We start from the raw sequence: 21,481 nt of genomic DNA, 5'->3' as shown, positions 1-21,481 counted from the left end.
GGAGAGACGATTTAGGGTCAGTCTGGCATCACCCTTTTTCCCCTTCTCCTTTGGAAACATTCAAAGGCCACAGCCAGAGACTATGCTTGAACACTTTAAACACAACATTTTATAGCTTGAGAGATGGACTCGCCCCCAAAAGGCAAGCAAAATACTGGAGAAGCAGTTACGTGACAAGCGTGACAGAGGCTCCCTGAAGAAGGTGAGGGCAAATACTGCGAGTGCTCAGAGCATGAGGATGACTGCCTCCACGCCGTGACAGATGCAAGGTGTGATGTCTGCGCAGTGTCCGGACAAGAGCAGCAGCAAGGCTCGTGAGCGGTGGCACTCCCAACAGTAGCAGCACTATTGTGCTATACCTGTTTTTTGAGAAATGTGACATCCCCTTCAGCCTACACCTGCAGCACTTACGAGGAGGTCTAATTTTACCAAGCATGGGTAAAAAAGAACTAAGCAACTACACAGAGATCCCAGGTTCCTGTAAGCCCTGGAAAAGATGTTCAAAGCAAGATAGAGAGGCATGTAAAAAAAAAAAAAAATCCAAGAGACACCCATTCTAGGGTTTCTCTGCTAAGCTCCCAAATCCCCCAAGTTTGAATCCAGCTCCTATAACATAACAAGGGACAGCTTCATCCCTTCCCTTTGGCTACAACATGACACTACTGAGAAGGAAGTCAAATGACAGTATGGCAAAGAGTCAGATGCGTAGAGAGAAGATAGACATGTTAAGTACACAGTGCTGGACATGGGATATGAGCAAGGTGTGGGCTGAAAAGTCCTGTCACAAATGACTGAAGCCATACAGCGAGGCTTGAAAACTAGTGGTAGGCCTTCTGATCCTTATGGATAAGTGCTGCCTTCTTACAAACCATAGCTTGAGGAGCTGACGCTTAATAGAGAGTGTAAGAGTTGGGTATGCACAGACAATCCTGGCTGCCACAGCTGCGGGTCGAGGTGTAAGAGGCTGACGCACTGGGAATGGAGGAGGTAGCACAGCCAGACGGCAGGGAAGGGGTCATCCCCGAGGGAAGGGAAGACGTGAACTGATGGGATGGGCATTTGCTGGGAGACGACAAGCACCCTGCCATGCTAACAAGGCAACCGAAGAGTAGCAAAATGCTAACCAAAAGCTGGCTGCAGCGTTTGCAGCCCGGGTCTGGGTGCTGCGGACAGCGAGCAGACAGAATCAGTGGCTAAGGCAGGTAGTAATCCCGTTCCTCCGCTTCCCAACACCAAAATAAAGAGCAACCACAAACTAGGGGGAGGGGGGAGGGAGAGAAAGAGAGAGGGAGGGGGGGAAAAAAAGAAAAGCAGAAGAAGATGTCCCTACCAGGATGGTTTCCTTTGTCATTAAGCAGCAGCAGCCAGAGCAGGAAGGAGGAGGAATGTGCATGTGTGTGCACAGCATGTGGGACAAAGGCAGTGCATCTCTCTTTAGCCACGAGCGCTGCTGTCATCTGTCCGTGGTATATGCCTGTGTACAAGCAGCACCAAACACCATTTGCCTCCTAGTGCCTTCGATAATAGGTTTTTCATGATATTTTCTCGTCTGAATTTTCCTTTTGGCTCCCCTATTCCGACTGTACACATCCACTTTTGATGATACTCAAACAGCTGGCCGCAGACAAGTCACAGGCTTGCATGTCTGATGCAGCGTAAGGCGCACACACACACACATACCCCCGCCCTGGCCTCTCTCCCCGCTGGCCGGCAGCCGCCCGCCGCGCTGGGGATGCCGCGGTGGGCACATGCCTCCCCAGCCTCACCTCCGCGCGCCGCCGCCGCGGCACGGCACGGCCCCCCCGCCGCCCCTCCGCAGCGCCGCGGGGCCGGGGGCGCGGGCACCGACACCCCGGCAGCGGCCGCGGTGGGAGAGGGAGGCGAGAGGAGTTTCTGAACAGTTAAACAAAAGTTCGCCGTAAGCAAACTCTGCTGCTGTCAAAGATCGCCCCCCCTTTCTAGCCCCCCCCCCCGGCTTTATTTTTAAGGCAGTTGATGTGGTAATTAAGAGTTTGGTGAGAGCGCGGTCAGGTCACCTCGTTTCTCAGATCAGAGCCCCATCAGAAATTCTTTCAAGTGTCCTTCTGCGTCGCCAAAGATGACAACAGCAAATCAATAAGTGCTTGAAATGAAAGGGGCTGCTGGCTAGCCCCCGAGGCTACAGCTTTTCGCACCGCCAGGCTTTTTTTCTTTTCTTTTCTTTTCTTCTCTTTTTTTTTTTCCACCGAACTTCGGGCGCTGCTTTGCGCTGCCTCCCACCAGAAGAGCTGCCTTTCATCCAGCCCTGCCCGCCGGACGCAGGTAAGCGCGCTGCCGGCGGCTCCGTGCCCGGGCGGGCTCCGGGCTCCGGGCTCCGGGCTCCCGGCTCCCGCTCCGCGGGCTGCTGCCGGCAGGGGAGCAGCCGCTGCCCAGGGCAGCCTGCTTAAAGATCCGCGCCCCTGCCTTCCTGCAGCTGCATCGCCCCGGAGAGCAGAGATACTAGAGCAATCCGGGCAATATTTGCACTTCCTCTGCCTTTGCGCTTTTAAAAATATGTATATATATATTATAATAATAAAAGAGGCGTAAGGGATCAAAGCATAGAAAAATAAATACAGGAATCACTGTGTGAAGCTTAGATTACTTGGTGTTAACACAGATTGCTCTGCTCCGAGTCACACTGTCATCCTTACCCCTAATGTGCCCTGATTTAACAATCTTTCTAACGACCAAGATCCTCGGGACGTTTTAATTAGGTAATTCATTAGTGAGTCAATACAGACATTTATATATTCTTTTAGCTCAAGTGGTTAAGCACTGATTTCGAAATTATTATAAAACACTGGAATATGCTAGGCATAGTAATTTTAATTTATATGCAAATCAATGGGTCCATTTGAAATGCTTAATTTTTTAACAATTATTGTATTGTAGCATCGGGATCAACCGCCTGAATGAGCAATTTTGAAACCATATCTGGACAGGAAGAAAATTTTCGAGCAGCCCAACAAATCAATAATGTTTGAGTGTGTTAAACATAGCCAGCTATAGGTATTTACATACTCGTTTGCTGTCAGATAAGGAGCTCAGAGAGGTGGGAGGAGAGGATGGGGGGATGAGACGGAAAGGATTGCTTGCAAGGGTTGAGATCATAATCCAGGAATGAAGAAAGTAAATGGTCGTGCGTTGCCCCATCACACACTTTCGAGGATAACTCCGTTTTTCTCCAGTCCCCCAATGGTGGCGGCTGGTGCAAGGTATTGAGGAATGCCTGAAATACGAGTCTCTAATCATGTCATGCTTCGCGGGTTTTTCTTGTTGTCGGGGTTTTTTTTTTTCCTTTCCCCTGTCCCCGGGCAAAACTCCCGCAGCCCGAGGGCAGCAAGGCAGCGCAGCCCGAGGGCAGCAAGGCAGCGCAGCCCGGCTCGGCTCGCCCGCCGCGGTGGCGCTGGGAGAAGCCCGGCCGCGCCGGGTGACGGGCGCGCACAGCAGCAGCGCGCAGCTACGAAGCAGCTTTTCCTGCCCGCCGGGCGGGCAGCGAGCAGAGCCCCGTTTTCAAACCGCGTGGGAAAGCGGGGAAGACTGCCGGGGGGCCGAGGAGGAGGCGAGCCCCCGTCCTCGGCGTCAAAGGCGCCAACCTCGACATCCAAAATTAGGAGACTCGTGTCGGGCTCCGGCTGCAAACCTGGGCACCCCCGGTGGGGAAATACTCCTTTTAGGCTCGTCGGAGTTTTTAACGCTGTTTTATTGCGCTGGAGGGAGGGAGGAAGCCAGAGCATGAAGACAACCGCCGCGGCCTTTCCTAGCCCTGAATTCTATTATTACATTTATTGCTTTGACAGAAGGGGGAAAAAAACTGAAATCCGTGTATTAAGTCAGCTCCACAGTTTGCAGACACCCTAGAACCCCTGTTCGGCGGCAGCATGTCTAATGTATTCCCTGGTGGTTCTGGGCATTAATTAGTTGTTTAATAGGAGTATGACTAAAAATGTAAAAGAAGGATTAGGAGCGTGAAACGTATGTCCAGCTCCTTCCACACACTCGAGGAGGGAATGAAAATCACCCTGTATCTTATGTTTCTCCAGGAGCCATTTGCATTTCCCACCAGCTGCTCACTTCAGCTGCACCGGCTCCGGGCGGCCGGGGCAGAGCCCCGCTCCGCGGCCGCGCTGCCAGCGCGGCCCCGCAGCCCGCAACGCGGCGGGGCGAGCGGTGCCGCGGGGCGCCCGCACTGCCGCCCAGCCCCGGCGCCGGGCTGCGGCTCCCCCTCGCTCCTGCCCCCTCCTCGGGCGCGCTGCGACCGCGGATTTCGCGCGGCAGAGCGGTCCCAAGGACGGGTAGCCGAGGGCACGTTTAATTCATTTATGTCTCTCCAGAAAACTCCCGCACGGCTTCTTCCCTTGCGAGGGGAAACAAACTCTCCGCTTCGCGCTGTAATTGCCGCGGCGCCCCATTTAAATCGCTTTTTCGGTTCACGTCGGAAATCGGCGGTGCCGCTGAAGGCAGCGCGGCTGCCCCGGGAGCCTTCTGCGGAACTGCTCGGGCAAACTTAGCCTTTCCAAAGGATTTGCTTTCCCCCGCCAAAAATGATTGCCTGTCCCCTGCCCACGTGTATTAATAACCGAGACTCACCCAAGGCTGAAACAATTTAAAAACGGCCACAAATAGATCAGGTGCAGCGTCCGAATTAAGAAAGCGAGTAATTTTTTTCGAAATGGTTCCTCTGCGAACAAAGCCGCGGAAACGATGCGAGGAAACCGATCGTTTTAGCTTGGTTTAAATCATTCTATCCGACTTCGCTGTTTTTTTAAACATAGAAAACAACACGAAATCGAAAATACATCCCCCCCCTCCCCGGCGCATACGCGGAGTCGTTTTGGAATAGCAGGGAGAGAAGCGATGGAGGCATTTTCTCGCTAGCATCCTCGAAGGAGGCGCGGTGAATAACACCGGCCGGGGAAGGGTTCAGCGTGCCTCGGCGCTGCACTAGCGCTATGTGCGGGAACAATAACCCCGGGGCCTGCAAAAAAAAAAAAAAAAAAGAAAGAAAAAAAGAAAGAAAAAAGAAGGAAAGAAAGAAAAAAGAAAAGCAGTAAAGGGGAAAAAAAGAAGAACAGAGAGGGACCTCTCCCAGTAGCTCGGCATCCCTCCTCGCACCTGGCGGCGGCGCGGCCGCCCGCCGGCCCCCGCTGGCAAAGTTGGGCAAGTAACTTGTGCCGCCGGGCGGGGCGCGCTGCGCGGGCGCGGAGGGGCCGCGGCCGCCCGCTCCCGCCTCGCCTCTCCTCTCCTCTCCTCCGGCCATCCGGGCCCGCCGCTTCCCCGCGCCCTGCTGCCCCCGCGAGGGGGGGAGGGGAGGGGGAGGCCGCGGCGCCCGAGCGGCTGTGGCTGCGCGGCCCCGTCCGCGCCGCGCAGCCCCGCGGAGCCGCCGCCGCCCTCCGCCGCCCCGCGGCGAGTTCGGAGGAATCTCTGTGACGTCACGGAGGGAGAGCGGGAGGGAGGGGGCGGAGGGAGAGGGAGCGCGAGGGAGGGCAGGAGACGCAGCGAGGCAGCGGCGGCGGCGGCTCCGCAGCCAGCGCAGGAGCCCGGCGCGGCCCCGCCGCCCAGCCCGTGCCGCCCGGCCCCGCGCCCGGGAGGGAGCCACAGCGGGGCGGGAGCGCACCGGCCCGGTGAGTGAGGCCCGCGGGGCGCTGCGGTGCGGAGCGGAGCGGGGCGGCCGCCGGGGGGCTCCGCCGCGGGGCGGCCGCGCTTCGGCCCCGGCCCGCCTGGGGCTGCGGGCGGCGGCGGCCCCCGGGGCGGGAAGGGGCCGGGGCGCGGCGGGGGCGCCCCGTCTGCCGGCGGCGCCGCGCTTGTGCCGGGGAGCGGTAGCTGGCGAGCGAGGGAGGCCTGGAGCCGGGCCCTTTTGCCACGGGTTGTGTAATTACCCGGATCCGATCAGATTAATCCTAATTTCCAATCCGCCCCTCTTTGTGGAGACTTTTTAAAGCGGCTCAAGTTGCTAATTTACTCGGAGGCAATTAGGGCTAATCGTGCAAGGTCGGCGCGGAGGGAAGCGCTGCCTCTTGGCTGCTGCTGCGGGCCCCGGTTTGCAGCCCCGGCGGGGCGATCACAGCGGCAGCCGGTCCCGGAGTCGCGGAGCCCCGCGGAGCCCCGCGCAGGCAGCGCCTTCCGCGCCCGGGGCCGCGGCCGGGTGTCGGCGAGCCCCGCGCGGGGCTGCGGGCAGCGCGGGTGGGTCTCCGCGCTCCTTGCGCGCCGCGGCCGGGGCCCCCCGCGGCCCTGGCTGCGCCGAGCACCATCCGCGGGGGAGCAACGGGGCCCGGCCGCCCCCCCGCGCGCGCCGCGGAGGTTTAGGCCTCGCCCGCAGCGCCCGTTTCGTTTGCGAGCCGCCGAGGAGCCGCCGCGGGCCTCCCCCGAAAAGCCTCCCGCCGATTCACGGCCCTCGCTGTTCCGGGCGGTGCTGCGATTTTTTCAGGGGCTCCGAATAATTATTTTCCGCGGAAGAACAGCGATAGAGAGTGAAAAGAAAAAACAATCTGGCAGGAGGGCGCTTGGTTGCCGGCGCCCGGCGGCTGCCGCAGCCGGCGCGCCCCGAGCAGGTTGTCGGGGCCCGAGCGGCCCGGCGAGCCGCCGAGAGAAGCCGCGGCTTGCGCGGCTCGGGCGCTTGCTGGGTTTGTAACTGCGCCGAGGTGCTGAAGTGTTTAATTGTCAGTGGAGAAGTGTCTGGAGAAAGGGAAACCGAAAAGCGCGCGGAGGATAGAGCCGCTTTTAATTGAGTCACCGGGCTTGAAACAATAGGAAAACGCTTCTCGCTCCTCTTGGCTTCGCGCTGAGATTTGCTTTACAACTGCTCTCTCAAAAATTAAGAGAGGATATTGAGACGAGAAAGGGAAGGAGCAATACGGGCTACTGAGAGCAAGAAAGTCATAATAATCCTGCCTGGAAAGGTACATTTCTCATAGGAAACGAGCGGTTACAGAGAGAGAAAAACTTCCCGTCGGTGGTGGTGGTGGGGAGTTGTGTATCTCAATTTGTGAGATAAATTAGCCATCGAGGCGGGCGGCGAGGGAGGGCAGCTGAATTTGTCATGCCAGACTAGTCTTGACAGAAACGATTTAAGGACAGTCAGCGAAGAAATAAGGTTTTCTTAACTGCCTTCCCAAATAATTTAGCCGCAGCTCATATACTAGGCCCGGGTGCTGGGGGGAAGCGTTTGGCACGGACTGGAGTTTCTCCCGAGGCCTCCCTCGGCTGTGAGCAGAATTCGCTGTGTCATAACAGCCCCCCGAGGAGTGCCGGGGAACGCGCCTGGGCATCTCCCCCTCGTTTCTCCCCCTCTTTGCGTGTGAAACCCCCGCTGCCGCGGGGCCCGGCCGCGCCGCGCCGGCCGCCGGGTGGCGAGGAGCGCAGGGGCGCTGCTGCCGCGGTTATTTCAGCCAAAATGTTTGCAAGCGCCAGGCTGCGGCATTGCTAAGCGCCGGCTAATAACGCGCCCAGCCCAGCCGCTCGGAGGGGCGAAGAAGGAGAAGAAAGATTACCGAAATGATGGTGACATGCAAATTTCCCCCGAAATTATCATAAGTAAACATTTGAAGCCTGGACTAATAAAATCCCATCTGTGTTACTTCATATCGAGTTAGTAGGGAGCTGTGATAATGAATTTTGTAATATCTCGCCAACAGACATCTCAATCAGGCACTAATCCTGTGATTTTTAGAGCCGAGCCTCCCAGCCCGGGGAGGCGGCCGCGGGGCCTCCGGGCGCGGCCGCGCATCTCCCGCGGCCCTGGGCGCGCTGCAGCGCCCGGGACGGGGTTCCCCGGGACGGGCCCGGGGCTTTTTGCAACCCCGCTCCGCGTCCGCGGATGCCGACCAGGCTCCCGGCGGAGGCTGAGCCTTTTGACGACCTCGGAAAATCGGCGGCGCGGTTTCGCGCCCTTCCGCGGGTGCGGTCAGTCTGTCCGCCGGGGCAGGCGGGGGCTCGGTTTTGGCTCGGGGAGGAGCGGCGTCGAGCGAAAGTCGTTAGGAAAAGACGTGGCTCACGCAAATGGTCGCGGCGACGGGGCTCCCGAGAAGTTGGCTTTCTTTTTCACTCGCACTCCCGCAATCTTGTATTATTATCATTTTTTAATCCGATGCAATTAATGTTTTTCAGATAACGGGTAATGGAGTCCAACTGCCGCAAACTTGTATCAGCCTGTGTCCAGCTAGGTAAGAGACCCCCCGTCCGAGCGCTTTGTGCGCAGCTGCCGGCCCGGCGCGCAGCCGCTGGCTGGGCCGGGCCGGGCCCGCGGCGGCGGCAGCGCTGGCTCCGCGGGGGGGTGCGCAGCGGCTGAGCGCCCCCGGGCCGCTCTCTCCGCAGGGGTGCAGCCGGCCACCGTGGAGTGCCTCTTCTCCAAGGACGCGGAGCTCAAGAAGGGGGAGCTAAGCGAGGCGCCCGAGGGCCGGAAGGAGGCCGCCGGCAGCAAGGTCTTCGGCCGCCAGCACCCCGGCGCCAATGGTAAGCGCCGGACCCCCGCGCCCCTCCGCGCCCCTCCGCGGGATGCGCCGCCGCCGCCACCGGGCGCCGCGCTCCCCCTCGCCGCGCCGCGCCGCGCCCGCCTCCGCGGCCCCAGGGCGCCCCCTGCCGCCCGCCGCGCTGCGCTGCGCTGCGCCGCCGCGGGGCGGGGGGGGGGCGGCTGGCCGCCCCCTCGGCGCGCAACTTGCGCGTTGCCCTGCGCGACGCCGCGGGGCCAGCGCCTCAGCCGCCGCGGCTGCAGGCTCGCGCTGAAACGCGCCCCAGCGCGGCCGCCGCGGAGCGGGGTGGGGGCTCCTCCCCCCACGGCAGCGCCCCCGGCCGCCGCCGCCCCGGCAGGGCGGCCCCCGCGGCGCCGCCGAGCGCCCGTTTCGGGGGTCTGGGAGGCGAACCCAACGGGCCGTAAAGAAAAACAGCAATGCAAACACATTGCAAAGAAGAAAACAAGCGCGCTGTATTTCGAGAGACTGTTTAATCCAAGATAAACGTAATTTTGTTTAAATAAAATATATTAACCTGAATTAATAATACAGGAAACTAGACTCAATTAATAATGTACGTATTCCTGGTCTCGTGGTTAAACACTTCCTTGTAAGAATACTGTATTAACCCTATTTGGCCAAACAGCTCGCTGTTTCTCAAATAACATCCAGCGATTTCAGGAGTAGCCACGTCCCCTTCCCAGTTCCACCGCCCTCTCCCCCCGAGACTTGAAGCATGATTTGATAGCTGGACATCAAAACCCCGAGAAGAAGAAACGATTAGGCTAAAGGAAGGTTAGAAAGCAAAATCCAGGGTAATTCCAAACGCGGAGGTATTATGAGCCAATAATTTTTAATCCCGGAAACATACATGATATTAAATTGTGCACAAATAGGCTTTACCAGGGTCTGGCACTTTTTCCCTCCACCAGTAATAAGTGTTAAATAATGTGGAAAGGAAGGGTGACATTGCTTTATATATGGTTTGAAAATAAGAAAGGCCTTTTTACCCTACCCTGACTTTTCCTCCCGACAAACAGGTGGTCTTAATCAAAGCCCTTAGCACGATCTAATGGGAAAGTGGGGACCTTTCTGATATAATAAATTTATGAGCCCTTACATGCCAGCTTTATTCGACTAAGTATTTATAAAAGTAATATCCACATATGCTCCCTGACATGGTAACTTTTACTTCCTCTGCCAAAAAACAAATGGTTATTTTCTTAACCATCAATTATGAACCCGGATTATTGTAGTACATGTAAAATTTCCTGCCTCATTATCGTATCAGTAAGTCTGTTTTTTACTCTTCGGATTGAAGGGGAAATTGCTGTCTAAACACCTTTAATGCCATTAATTAAAATGTAGGTTTGAAGCAATGCTGGGTTGCCTAGCCATTAAAACCTTCCTATTTACGAAGCGGAGAACTGCCCACAGATGTGATTGTATTCATGCAGATATGCGATGCATATGTGCAGACCTTATATGTATCTATACGCAACAGATAATGACAAGTCTTGAAATGCCCTGAGCTGCATGGGCAACTCACTACAAATAATAGAAATCATGCATGTTTTCTTTCGATTCAGATGAGGTTTCGGCGGGTTTTTTTTTCCCTTGCTTTGCTTTGCTTTTAATCATGTAGTGCTCGTTGATTTTGCATTGCCTGCATGTCAGGACTTCATGTTTTATGTGATTTACTTCGAATGAGTCTTGTCCTTCAGGCAGGCTGTGTTAGGAAGCAGGGAAACACAGCAACGAAAATATAAAACCCTGTTCTGTCGGAGTGCCGTTTTGGAAATTACTAGGGCGCTTAATACTTTCGTGAGCTAGATACAATATGTAGTCATAACGCAGATAATTGCTAACTAGTAGCTTTAGCAGCTAGAGTAATAATGCGAGTGTTCAGTCAAACAAATACGTACATGAAAGGAGGAAACGAAATTCAGTAAGAGATCCTACAGACTACAGGCGTGTTTGGGTTCCTGCAAGGAAGCTCTTTCGGGAACAAGGCACAGTGAGGGTTATTTCAGAAGAAGTGGGTCCGTAGCCATGCCGAGGAAATGAAAATATGAAAGTATGAAAACATTATTGCAGCCTAGAATGTCAAATGCAGCTCAGCGGATGTAATATTTACCTAGACAGTCGGAAAAAATTGCTTCTGGATGACCAGTCCCACAAAATTATGAAAACCTAAGCACACGCTTTGAAAACCACACCGCACACGCACTGGTTTCTGATGATGTTACTCGAATAATCTTTTCTGCAGGATAGGAAGATGTTTAAAAAGTGTGTGTGTGTGTGCATCTAATTTATGAGCCGCATGAATTCTACCCAAGGAATCGTTTTCCATAATCGCTAACCTGGGTATTGCTGAAACAGCAGCCTCCCGACATTAAGCGCTGAAATCGCATACCGCCTTGTATCACCGTTCAGCATCACAAATTGATTGTTTCAGCTGCTTCCAAAAATCATTCTTGGGGCTGAATATGCAGTAACTTAACATCGCTTTTAGCGAAGGGAAGGGGGGGGGAAAGCTGCTTCTGCGTGATGCTCGAGGTGCGGCGCGGCGGGGCGCGGGTGGCTGGGCCTCCGGCGGCGCCCGGGCGCGCAGAGGGGCGGCTCAGCCTCCGCCCCCGGGCCGGGGCCGCGGCGGAGCCCCGCGGCGGCGCGGCAGCGGGGCAGCTCCGCCGCCCCGCCTGGTGCCCGGGCCGCCCCGGGGAGGAGCCGGGGGCGGGAAGGGCGCCCGAGTGCCGTCGCTCCTGGGGCAAGGCAGGGAAAGTCACTCTCCCCTGCCAGTAGCCCCTGCGAAGTGCAAATTAAAAGTTGTTTGTTGTGCTGCGGGGATATAATTCCCCCCCTCCACCCGCCGCCGCCGTCTGAGAATAACATATGCAGCAGTTGTTAGCCTCACTCCAGGGAAAACTAAATGTATAACGAAAGCTTATTCGTGAGCAGGAATATACTAATGGAACAATCTGATGTCTTCTTAATCCTATGTAAAAAGCTCTGTAGTCTTCCTAATATTGACTGAATGGGTAATTAATGGCTCTTCATCTAGGAGAATACCCGGTAATCCGAGATAGGCGAAAGACAACAAGCCAAAGGTAAAAGACAACAGCACTAGCTGGAGACTCTACATAAGAACCGATTTATCCATTTAGGAGAGTATTACGTCCAGAAACAATGATCCTGTAAGTAGATAAAGGCAAAAGTGGGAAAATAAATAGCAGCGGTAGGGCTTGCGGCCCCCCCGGCTCCCCGCGGCTCCGCTGCCGGCCCCGCTCGCGTCCTGCCGCCCGCCGGCGGCGGCGGGGCCGCAAGGGCGAAAACACCCTGTCGGGAAAGTGAAAAAATAAAAGTAAAATAAAGAAGGGGGTGGGTCGCCCCCAAGTCGCCAGTGTTTGGAGCTGGCAGGTGCCCTCGGCCCCAGCGCACCGGGCACTTCCCCAGGAAGCGCTGCCTGGCGGAGCGCCACGGCCAGGGAGTGAGCCCAAAGGGGCGGCTGGGGGTGGCAGCCCCGCGCAGCAGGCGCGCAGCGGACCCGTGCGTGGGTGAGCCGCTTCCCCGCCGGGCCCGGGCCCCAAAAGGGACGGGAGCTTCCAGTAGAAAATTTTAAAAGTACTTTTGACATTTTAATTGAAACCTTTACCGCTAATATATTACTCGGGTGACTACAATTAGCTTGTTTTTTTGGTCGGTTGACAGCTTTAAAAATATTATTTCACTCGGGAAATAAAAGCTTCATCTCAGATCATAGGTGGGTATTTTTGGATTTATGTGATTTATGGTCACCATGACAACTAAGGCTGCGTGGTATCTCCCCTGCTGCCCGCGGTGGTGGGGTTTTAATCAAAGGCGCGTAAGGAAATGCCGGCACTCTTTCCCTTGGGGCCCCCTTTCGCCGCCCTGGGACGAGGCTGTCCTCAGCTTTTGGGGGGGTAGGGGGAGCCAGGCCGGCGGGGGGCAGCCAGGGGAGCTCCCCCGGCAAGTGTCCCGGGACAAGCCGGAGCAGCGGCGAGTTTGGCAGCAGGGGCTCGGGCCCGCGGGACGGGCGGGCAGCGCCCTCGCGCCGGGGAGCCCGCGGAGAAGCGCGTAAGAAGCGCTTTCCGCCTTCCCAGCCGAGAGGGGCTGCTCGTTTGGAGGCACGGCGAAAGAAGCTGGCGTTTCTCAAACGAACTTAAACCCCCCCAACAGAAACCAAAACGAACGAAACGCCCCCAAACCAGAAACAGCGAAAAAAGGGCTCACGCCCGCCAGCTGAGGAAGGGCGGCATTTCCCGGCGCCGCGCACGCCGCCTCCGCTCGCCGCGTTAGAAAAGCGGGGGGATCTGCAGGCTCGCTGCGTGCCGGCCGGCGGGGCTAGCGAGGGCCGTGCCCCCTGCGGCGCCCTCCGCGCCCGCGCAGGCGGCGGCCCTCGCGGGGCCCCGCCGCGGGGAGGCGCGGGGGATGGACGGCTGCGGGACCAGGGAGGAGCGGGAGGTTAAGAAGAAACGGGGATGTGATTAGTAAACAAATTGTGGGGAATGAAGCTGGATTCATATTGACTTAGTTATAGGTCATCTGCTGCCGGTGCAAAGGGAGGAAATATTTACTTTACACATATACTTTATGATCATGGGGGAATTAGAGGAAATTCAATAAGAAAACGGCTAGAATCATTTTAAACCCCCTATTTAAAAGACTTAAGCAAATTAGAGTCTTATCAGATTAAAATCCACTACAAATGTAAGAGCATTGTCTCCATCGAAACGCTGTGGGGTCTAAGGAAAGAGATTCTTTGCCAAATCTCAGGGATAAAAACACGTCATTTAAACACCAGATAATGAGCAGAATGTAAATTAATTTAACCTTCTTTACTAACAGCCTGCGAAAGTAATATGTATAATTTAGCGATAAGTAAGATTGCAAGAGCTGATGATACGTATCTCAGAAGAGAGCATCAGCGAGTAAGAGGGACCTTGGCGGGGGGGCAAGGGGATACAGAAAAGTTCGGGCGCTGTGATTCGCGCTGGGAGGGCCACCCCTGTGGCCAGCTTTTGTGACTTGTCGTTACAAAACGCCCGTGATTGTGCGAGTGATGACGAGCTCCAGGTGCAATCTGCGCACGCTTTTTGGGCGAGGGGCTCCCTCGAGCTGCGCATCCGCAGCCGGGGGCTGGGCGGGCGGACCGGAGCGGGTGCCGGCCCGGGGAGGGCCCCCCGGCTCTCCATGGCGGGGCTGGGTCGGGGACAGGCTCCTCGGCCCCTGGAGCTCCTGAGCCCCACGGGAGGGCGGACTGCCGCCGTACCAGATCCGCTGAAAATACCGCCCATCGCTCGCTCCTGCCGCGCTCCGCGGCCCGCGCCAGGCCGGCCCCGCGCTGTGAGCGGGCCTGTCAGCGGGCAGCGCGGGCGCGGAGGTGCAGGCGTGCCGGCTGCGCAGCCTTGGCGGATACGTGCTCGCATTTGCTCTGTCGGGTCGCCTCGGGGTTAAGGGTTAAATCCTGCTCCTGGCTGCCCAGGGGCAAGATTTGGTTCCGCGCCTGTGTGGGAGATGCCTGCGTGCTCTGGACCGCAGACAGCCCTGTGCAAAACGGACGGGTCTCACTTGCGCCTGGCAGCGGTTTTTGCGGCCCCGGCCGGCGCTGCTGCGCGCTGGGACGCGCCGGGAGGCGCCGAGTGTACGGGAGTGGGTCCCAGCTGCGGCGAGGGGGACGGTCCCCACGGATAAATAAATTAATCAAATGTGGAAGGCGGTTGGAAAAAGGCTCCCGAGGTCTCGTTGCCCGAAAGCCTCCCGACAGGACGGAACGAGAGTTGCGGTACCAGCGAGCGATTTTTTCCCGTTTCCTCCGCCCTCGCAGCGGCCCGAGGGGACGAGCTGCTCCGCGAGCCGCGGGACTGCAGCGCCTGCAAGCCGGGGCCGAGGCACAGCGCTCGCTTGCTGCGCTGCCCGGCCGGTGAAGGCTTTCCGCGCCGGCACCGCGGCGAGGGCCCTGCTGCGGGTGCCGCTGCCGCCGCTCACTACCCGCAGCTCCGCGACCGGCCGCGCTGCAGCCCTCTCCCGTTTATACCGCTCGGTAGCGAGCGCAGCGGCTGCCCGTTGCTTTGCGCGCTGTGTGCCGCGCTGCAGCACCGAGCCCCCGGCCGGCGGCGCGGCTCTCCGGGGGGCGCTCGGACGGGGCGGGAACGGCGAGCTCCGCGGCCGAGCGCGGCGGCGGCGGCGGCGGCGGGGCGGGCGCGGGGCCGGGCGCCCCGCGGGGAGGCGGGGGCCGGCGGCGGCGGCGCCCATTGGCGCGGGGCGGCGGGGGGCGGGGGCGGGGGCGGGCAGGGCGCGGTGACATCACGGCCGGGGCAGGCCGCCCCGGTTTAAGATGTTAGGCCAAGAGGGAAGCGGCTGAGCTGACGCGGTGCCCGGCTGGCCGCGGCGCGGCGCGGGTCCATGCGCGGGCGGCGGAGAGGAGCGCGCCGCGGAGCGCCGGTGCCGCCTCGCCTCGCCGCGCCGCCGCCGCGGAGCCCCGAGGCCGCTCGGCCCGGCCGCTCGCTGCCGGGGCCGGGCGGTGTCGGTGTCGGTGCCGGTGCCGGTGCCGCCGCCGCGGGACCGGACCTGCTCGCCCGCGTTTTGTCGCCGTCGCTTGCGCCCCCGCGGCCCTGCGCGGCTGCCCACGCAGCGGCGGTGACACGGGGGACGCTCGCCGCCGCCGCCGCGCCTGCCCCCGGGAGCGCCGCGGCTGCTCCGCGCCCGCGGACGGGGCGCCGCGCCTCCACACCTATACGTACCGACACCTACAGACACACGCACACACTCTCCTGTCAACCCCCCAGGCGCGCACGTAGACTTTGGCGTCCTTTTGCCGATGAACTGCATGAAAGACCCGTTAAGCCTGGAGCGCCTGGGAGCCGGGAGTAAGCTGTGCTCCTCCTCACCTTCCTCCTCCTCCTCTTCATCATCTTGCCACCACCACCAGCCCGCGCTGGCCATGGCTACCGCGCTGGCGCCGGGGCAGGCTCGCTCCTCCTTGGAGTCCGCCAAGCACCGGCTGGAGGTGCACACCATCTCCGACACCTCCAGCCCCGAGGCCGCAGGTAAGAGGGGGGAGCAGCAGCGACCCTCTGCCCCGCGTTTGCCCCGCCGCCCGCCCGGGACCGCCCGCCCGGGGAGCCCCGGCGCCGGGAGCCCCTCGCCGCGGCCGGGGCCGCCGGGCCTGCGCCGCCGCCGCCACCAGCACCCGCTCCCGCGGGAGGGCTCTCCGACCGGAGCCGAGACCCCTGCTTGTTTCCACGCGTGCGGGATCCGTGTGCCGACGCAGAGCAAGATGCTTACATGTGCCTAGCTAGGTGACGAGCCTGCATGTACACGGGCCAATAATGGGTATACAGACGGGCGAAGAACGTGTATACAGACAGGCGAATAACATGGATATATTTAGGCGAATGACATGTATATATTCAGGTGAATAACATGTATATTCATATGCGAATAATATGTATATAGGTGAATAACATATCGATAGGCAAATAATATATATGTATCATAGACGAACAACATATCTATCGATAGGGGAGTAACTTGCACGCAGACGAGTAACTTGAATATGGATAGGCGAAGAGCCGGTACATAGATAGGGAATAACCTGTATATAGGTATGTGGTTAAGCGGCTCCGTGCACCCAGCTCCCCGATACTCCTCCTTTGCAGCGGGTCTGCCTGTGGGTACCGCGGGGTGCGCACGGCTCCAGGAGCGCCCGCGGAGCAGCGCGGCGTTTCGGCGCGCAGGCTGCGCGGGCTGGCGGCGCAGCGGGCCGGCGCGGCTGCTGCGCGCGGTTAATTATTACCCTGCCCGCCCGCGGCCGGGAGGATGCGGCGCCGCGCAGCACTGCCCTCTCCCCCAGTCGCTGCAGACAAGGCGTTTGAGTCTGAGGTGCCCGGGTTTTTTTCTCTCGGGTTTTTTTCCCTTCCCAGAGAAAGATAAGAGCCAGCAGAGCAAGAATGAGGATGCGGGATCCGAGGACCCCTCCAAGAAGAAGAGGCAACGGCGGCAGCGGACTCACTTCACGAGCCAGCAGCTGCAAGAGCTGGAGGCCACTTTCCAGCGGAATCGCTACCCGGACATGTCCACCCGGGAGGAGATCGCCGTCTGGACCAACCTCACCGAGGCCAGGGTCAGGGTAAGTGCCGCCACGACCCGCCGGGTCCGGCCGGCGAGGGGCGGGGGCGGGCAGAGGGGGGGCCGCGCTGTTTGCAGCTGCTTTCGATTTCGGTTTGTATTCGGAGTTCAGAGCAGTCGCACAACAGCAGCGCGGAGCAGGACCCTGCTGTCAAGGCGAGACAGATTGGGATCTCTCTCCCTCTGGAATATGGCTTATTGCACGTTTCGCCCTCACCGTGCAAAGCGTCCTGCTCCTTTTGATCGAAACGCTAATGAAAACTAGCCAAGAAAGCGACTTGGAACAGGCTGCAACCTGCGCTGTCTCTAATCAGAAAAAGATGTAAAATACACAAGGGCTTTTGCTTAACTCCGAGGCACTCGCGACGTGCCCTTCCTTGCATTTTCTTCCTTTTGGTTTCCCAATTCGGCGAGCGCTCTCTCCGCCCTTTCCCCCGCCGAGATTTATGGTACCAGCGCCGCGCTAAAAGGACGCCGAGCGCCGGCCAAGTCCTGCTCGCGTGCAAATGCCGCACTGCAAAGCCGGCCGAGCCCCAACTCCCGCAATGCCGACTGCCTGTCTCCAGAGCTGCTGCCCCAGGCATCGCCTGAAGCGAGCGAGGAGGGGGCCGGTGTGCAGGGCGTTATTTCTGCCCCGGAGCGAGCGCAAAGCGAGGGAGCTGCGGGGACGGCGAGGGGGAAACGGGCCTTTTTCCCTGCGTCGCTGCCGCTCGGAGCGGCGGCGGCCGGCGGCGCTCCCCCGGCGCGGCTTTCCCCGGGGCTGCGGCTTTCGGGCCGGGCTGGGGGCTGGGCTCCCCCGGCGGCGGGGCCGAGGCGGCGGCCGCAGCCGCAGCGCCCGAGCCGCTCCGGGCCCCCCGCCGCCGGGGCAGCCCGGGGCGAGGTGGGCTCGTGTAAACACCGCGGGGCGGCTGCAATACACAGAGCGGCGGCGCGGCCGGCGGCTGCCCGCGGTCAGACACCCAGATGTGGATTGGGAGCGGCACGTTTCCCCCATTGTCTGCGGGGAGGGTCCCGCGGATCTCATTTAGCACGCTGTCAAAAGGCGATTCTCCCCCCCCCCCCCAAAAAAAAGCAGCCGAACAAGTTTGCTTAGAAGTGGTTTTCGGCTCTGGAAGCTTTCGCACAAGGGGAACTTGTAGCTTTAACAAACGGAGGCAACGATTTATTAGTCGCTGGCTTCCCCCCTCCCTCCCCGCAATGGGAAACATTGCCTTAAGATTCTGCGCATTTCCAGGCGTTTTGCCCTCGCTTTTGCACTCCCCATTTTCCCTGGATAGCTCCAGTTTGGAGGAAGCCAAGGAAGGAGGTGGGGGAAGAAAAAAACGAAAAAAACCGCGGAAGCCGTCGCCTCGGTGCCGGGAGTTAGTGCCTCGCAAGCGATACAAGACGGAGGGGGCGGCGGGGAAAGCAGGGGTCGCGAAAGCCCCCCCAGGGCCCAGGCCCCCCCGTGGTGCCGGCGGCCCGTCAGCAGCAGCGGGCTCCGCGGAGAAGGAGCAGAGCCCATACGTGCCCCACGCGTATGTAGTGGTGTATACAGGCGCACGGACGTGTGTCGGCCCAAAGGGCGGCGAAGTGCTGTGGTGCTGGCTGTTGACTGACTAACGCGCGTCTCCCTCCCCCCTCCCCCGTTTTTAAAGGTTTGGTTCAAGAACCGCAGAGCCAAATGGAGAAAGAGAGAGAGGAACCAGCAAGCCGAGCTTTGCAAAAATGGCTTTGGTCCACAGTTTAACGGCCTCATGCAGCCCTACGATGACATGTACCCCGGCTACTCTTACAACAACTGGGCAGCCAAAGGCCTGACCTCCGCCTCCCTCTCCACCAAAAGCTTTCCTTTCTTCAACTCCATGAATGTCAACCCTCTGTCTTCTCAGAGCATGTTCTCCCCTCCAAACTCCATCTCCTCCATGAGTATGTCTTCAAGCATGGTACCCTCCGCGGTCACGGGGGTCCCCGGCTCCAGCCTCAACAGCCTGAATAACTTGAACAACTTGAGCAATCCCTCCCTGAATTCTGCAGTGCCAACGCCAGCCTGTCCTTATGCTCCTCCAACACCTCCTTATGTATATAGGGACACGTGTAACTCCAGCTTGGCGAGTCTGAGACTTAAAGCCAAGCAGCACTCCAGTTTTGGCTATGCCAGTGTGCAGAACCCAGCTTCCAACCTGAGTGCTTGCCAGTACGCTGTGGACAGACCCGTGTGAGATACACGAGTATTAAACACTGCATGGGAATCCCTCCCCATTTCCCACAGAGACTGAGAATTACACTAGAGAGTAATGGGCACTATAGGGAAAGAGAAAGGAGGAAAAAAACAGAGGGAGAGAGGAAAAAGAGAGAGAGAAAAGGAAACCACTGAAATAAGATAGTTCCTTTGTTTTCAAAGGACCTCCTACAGATTCGGAGATCTTTCACTAAGAGTATTTCAACAGTTACAAGGACATATATATATATATATATATATATGGACAAATGTTTGACTGGATATGATATGACATTTTAATGTTACTATAAGCTTGTTATTTTTTAAGTTTAGCATTGTTAACATAAAATGACTGAAAGGATGTATATATATCGAAATGTCAAATTAATTTTATAAAAGCAGTTGTTAGTAATATCACAACAGTGTTTTTAAAACGTTAGGCTTTAAAATAAAGCATGTTACACAGAAGCGATTAGGATTTTTTCGCTTGCGAGCAAGGGAATGTATATAGTAAATGCGACACTGTATGTTTCTAACATATAATTATTAAAAAAACATTGTGTGAATATCAGTTTTAGAATAGTACCTCTGGTGGATGCAATGATGTTTCTGATATTGCAATGTAAAACATGCCCTGTGTATAACATTTCGTACAATATTATTGTTTTACTTTTCAGCAAACATGAAAAATGTGTTTTATTTCATGGGAGTAAAATATACAGCATACAGTTTTGTCTGGATTTTTATTTAATGAGCTAAACTGCGCAGCGGTAACTAGTCTGCAGTGATTGACTGATAGCTGAGTCTAGATCTCATTTGCTGGAAACATAGGGCAGTACTTTTTATTGCAATGCAAATAAATGCCACTATTTTTCACGTAAAAAAAATCCCTTGCACTAAAGTTACACGCTAAATTAACTCGAGGCTTTGGAAATACTGCCTCTGTATTTTTGCAAGAATAGACCAGATGCTATTATTCCCCTGCACTGCTCCGAGAAAACGGATTATTTGACATTGTTGGCCTCGAGAATGACCAGCCACAAGGTTGCTCTATCCGGAGCATAAATTGCTCCCACTGTGAAGGAAGTTTTTGTTACATTAATGAAGAGGGAGAAGGAAAAATAGAAAAGAAAAAGCCAGTCTGCAAACAAACCGCCCTGGTTCAAAATAATCTGTCCCCTTTACCGCCCGCTGCAATCACCTTTTCCCCGAAGCAGGGAGATCCTTCATGTAATACTACATTTCTATTTCCAAATCCCCCCTCAGACATTAACAGAAACAAAGAGCAGTCCAAATAAGCGCAACCCCTCGGAGCCCGGAGGTTGAGAGGTTAGCCCCAAGTTTCCTGCCACTCCGTGTAGCAACACGTAGTTGAAGGAAAAGGTCGTGCTCTCGCGTGTTTTGTTTTAAATAATATTGACCCATTAATTCTAAACCTGCTTGTTCGTGAAACTATACAGGATTATAGTTTGCGATCCCCGGGACAATGAAGCAAATCAAGATGAATTACCGCTCGGCCCTCCCATCGGCTGACATCGGAGCGGGGCTGAGCGGCGCTGGCGGCCGCGGGCGCGGGGCAGCGGCACAAAGCGCGGAGGGGAGAGGCGCGGAGGCGCCGCGGCCCCGCACCGGCGGGAGCTGAGCGCAGCGCAGGAGCGGCGGCCCGAGGGAAGCACACGCAAACCTGGACGCAGACGGGGCCGCCGCGGCGGCCCGACCTGCCGGGCGCGCCCCTTGCGCGCCTTTGTTCCGCGCCGCGCGGCCGGCGCGCTCGCAGGGGGCGGCTGCTGGCGCGCCCACGGCTCGCTCCGCTGTCCCCCGGGAGCCGCGGCCTCGACGGGGCGGCCGGGGGTGCCCGGCAGCCGGCCCCGGCAGGCGGGGGGCAGGCGGGGAGTGAGGCAGGGGGTCCCGGCAGCGTGCGGCGGGCCCGGGGGAAGCGGGGAGCCCCGGGCCACCCCGGGCGGGACGGGAGGGCGGAGGGGGGGAGCAGGCAGCCGGCGCCGAGCGGAGCAGCTCCGTCCCTAGCTCCCCGCGGGGGAAACCTCTGCCCCCCACACACCAAAACGGGGTCGCCTCCCTGTCTCCCATCGGCAGAGTGGCAGGCCCCGACCCCGATTTTTTCCTTTTTCTCTTTGTTTTTTCCTTTTTAAATTTTGTTTTTCCTTTTCTGCTTTTTTTTTCTTTTATTGTTGTTGTTGTCGCCAGGGCCTGGGCGGAGGTGCAGCGCGGGCGGGGGGCGGAGGGGCGGCGGCTCCCCCGCGCCCCGGCCCGCCGCGCTGCCGCGCCGCCGCCCCGGCCCCACCGGCTCCCAGAGACTTTCTGCGCCGTGTCAGCACCTCCGGCGGGTGAGTGCGCGGGGAGCGCGGCCGGGCCGCCCCACATGTCCTCCCCCCTCTTCTCCGCGGGCTGGGGGCGACCCCGCGGGGCTGCCGGCCGGGAGCCCCACTCGGGGAGCCGGGGGAGCCGGGGAGCCCCTCCGAGCCTCCCCGCGGCACAGCCTTAGAAAGCGCGGGGCGGACGGCGCTCGGCATCGGCACGGTATTCTCTCTTCGCGTCTCCTGTTTCTTCTCGGTGGCAATGGTTATTTATAGTCCTCTCAAATATATAAAATGTCTCTCTATATATTTAGAATGTGTGCGGAGAAAGAGTATATATATAACATATA

At 58.2% G+C, this 21,481-nt stretch overlaps 1 protein-coding gene across 3 annotated transcripts; it reads left to right on the top strand.

Moving 5' to 3' along the window:
* The first annotated feature begins 2,100 nt into the window (after positions 1 to 2,100).
* PITX2 (paired like homeodomain 2) lies at positions 2,101 to 19,544 on the top strand. Of its 3 annotated transcripts, none has more exons than XM_026101744.2 (6): positions 2,101 to 2,301; positions 8,128 to 8,183; positions 8,335 to 8,472; positions 15,275 to 15,535; positions 16,412 to 16,617; positions 18,254 to 19,544. In XM_026101744.2, the coding sequence occupies exons 2-6, from the start codon at positions 8,138 to 8,140 to the stop codon at positions 18,815 to 18,817; spliced, it is 1,215 nt and encodes a 404-aa protein (XP_025957529.1). In that variant the 5' UTR covers positions 2,101 to 2,301; positions 8,128 to 8,137; the 3' UTR covers positions 18,818 to 19,544. The 3 variants fall into 3 exon arrangements, with proteins under 3 accessions (XP_025957529.1, XP_064366664.1, XP_064366665.1); XM_064510594.1 differs by lacking the exon at positions 2,101 to 2,301 and adding an exon at positions 5,445 to 5,645; XM_064510595.1 differs by lacking the exons at positions 2,101 to 2,301; positions 15,275 to 15,535 and adding an exon at positions 5,448 to 5,645.
* The last annotated feature ends 1,937 nt before the right edge of the window (positions 19,545 to 21,481 follow it).

This window comes from Dromaius novaehollandiae, chromosome 4, assembly GCF_036370855.1.
Source record: "Dromaius novaehollandiae isolate bDroNov1 chromosome 4, bDroNov1.hap1, whole genome shotgun sequence".
Taxonomy (NCBI): domain Eukaryota; kingdom Metazoa; phylum Chordata; class Aves; order Casuariiformes; family Dromaiidae; genus Dromaius; species Dromaius novaehollandiae.
The sequence above is the reverse complement of the archived record's forward strand: the minus strand, read 5'-3'. Positions and strand labels throughout refer to the sequence as shown.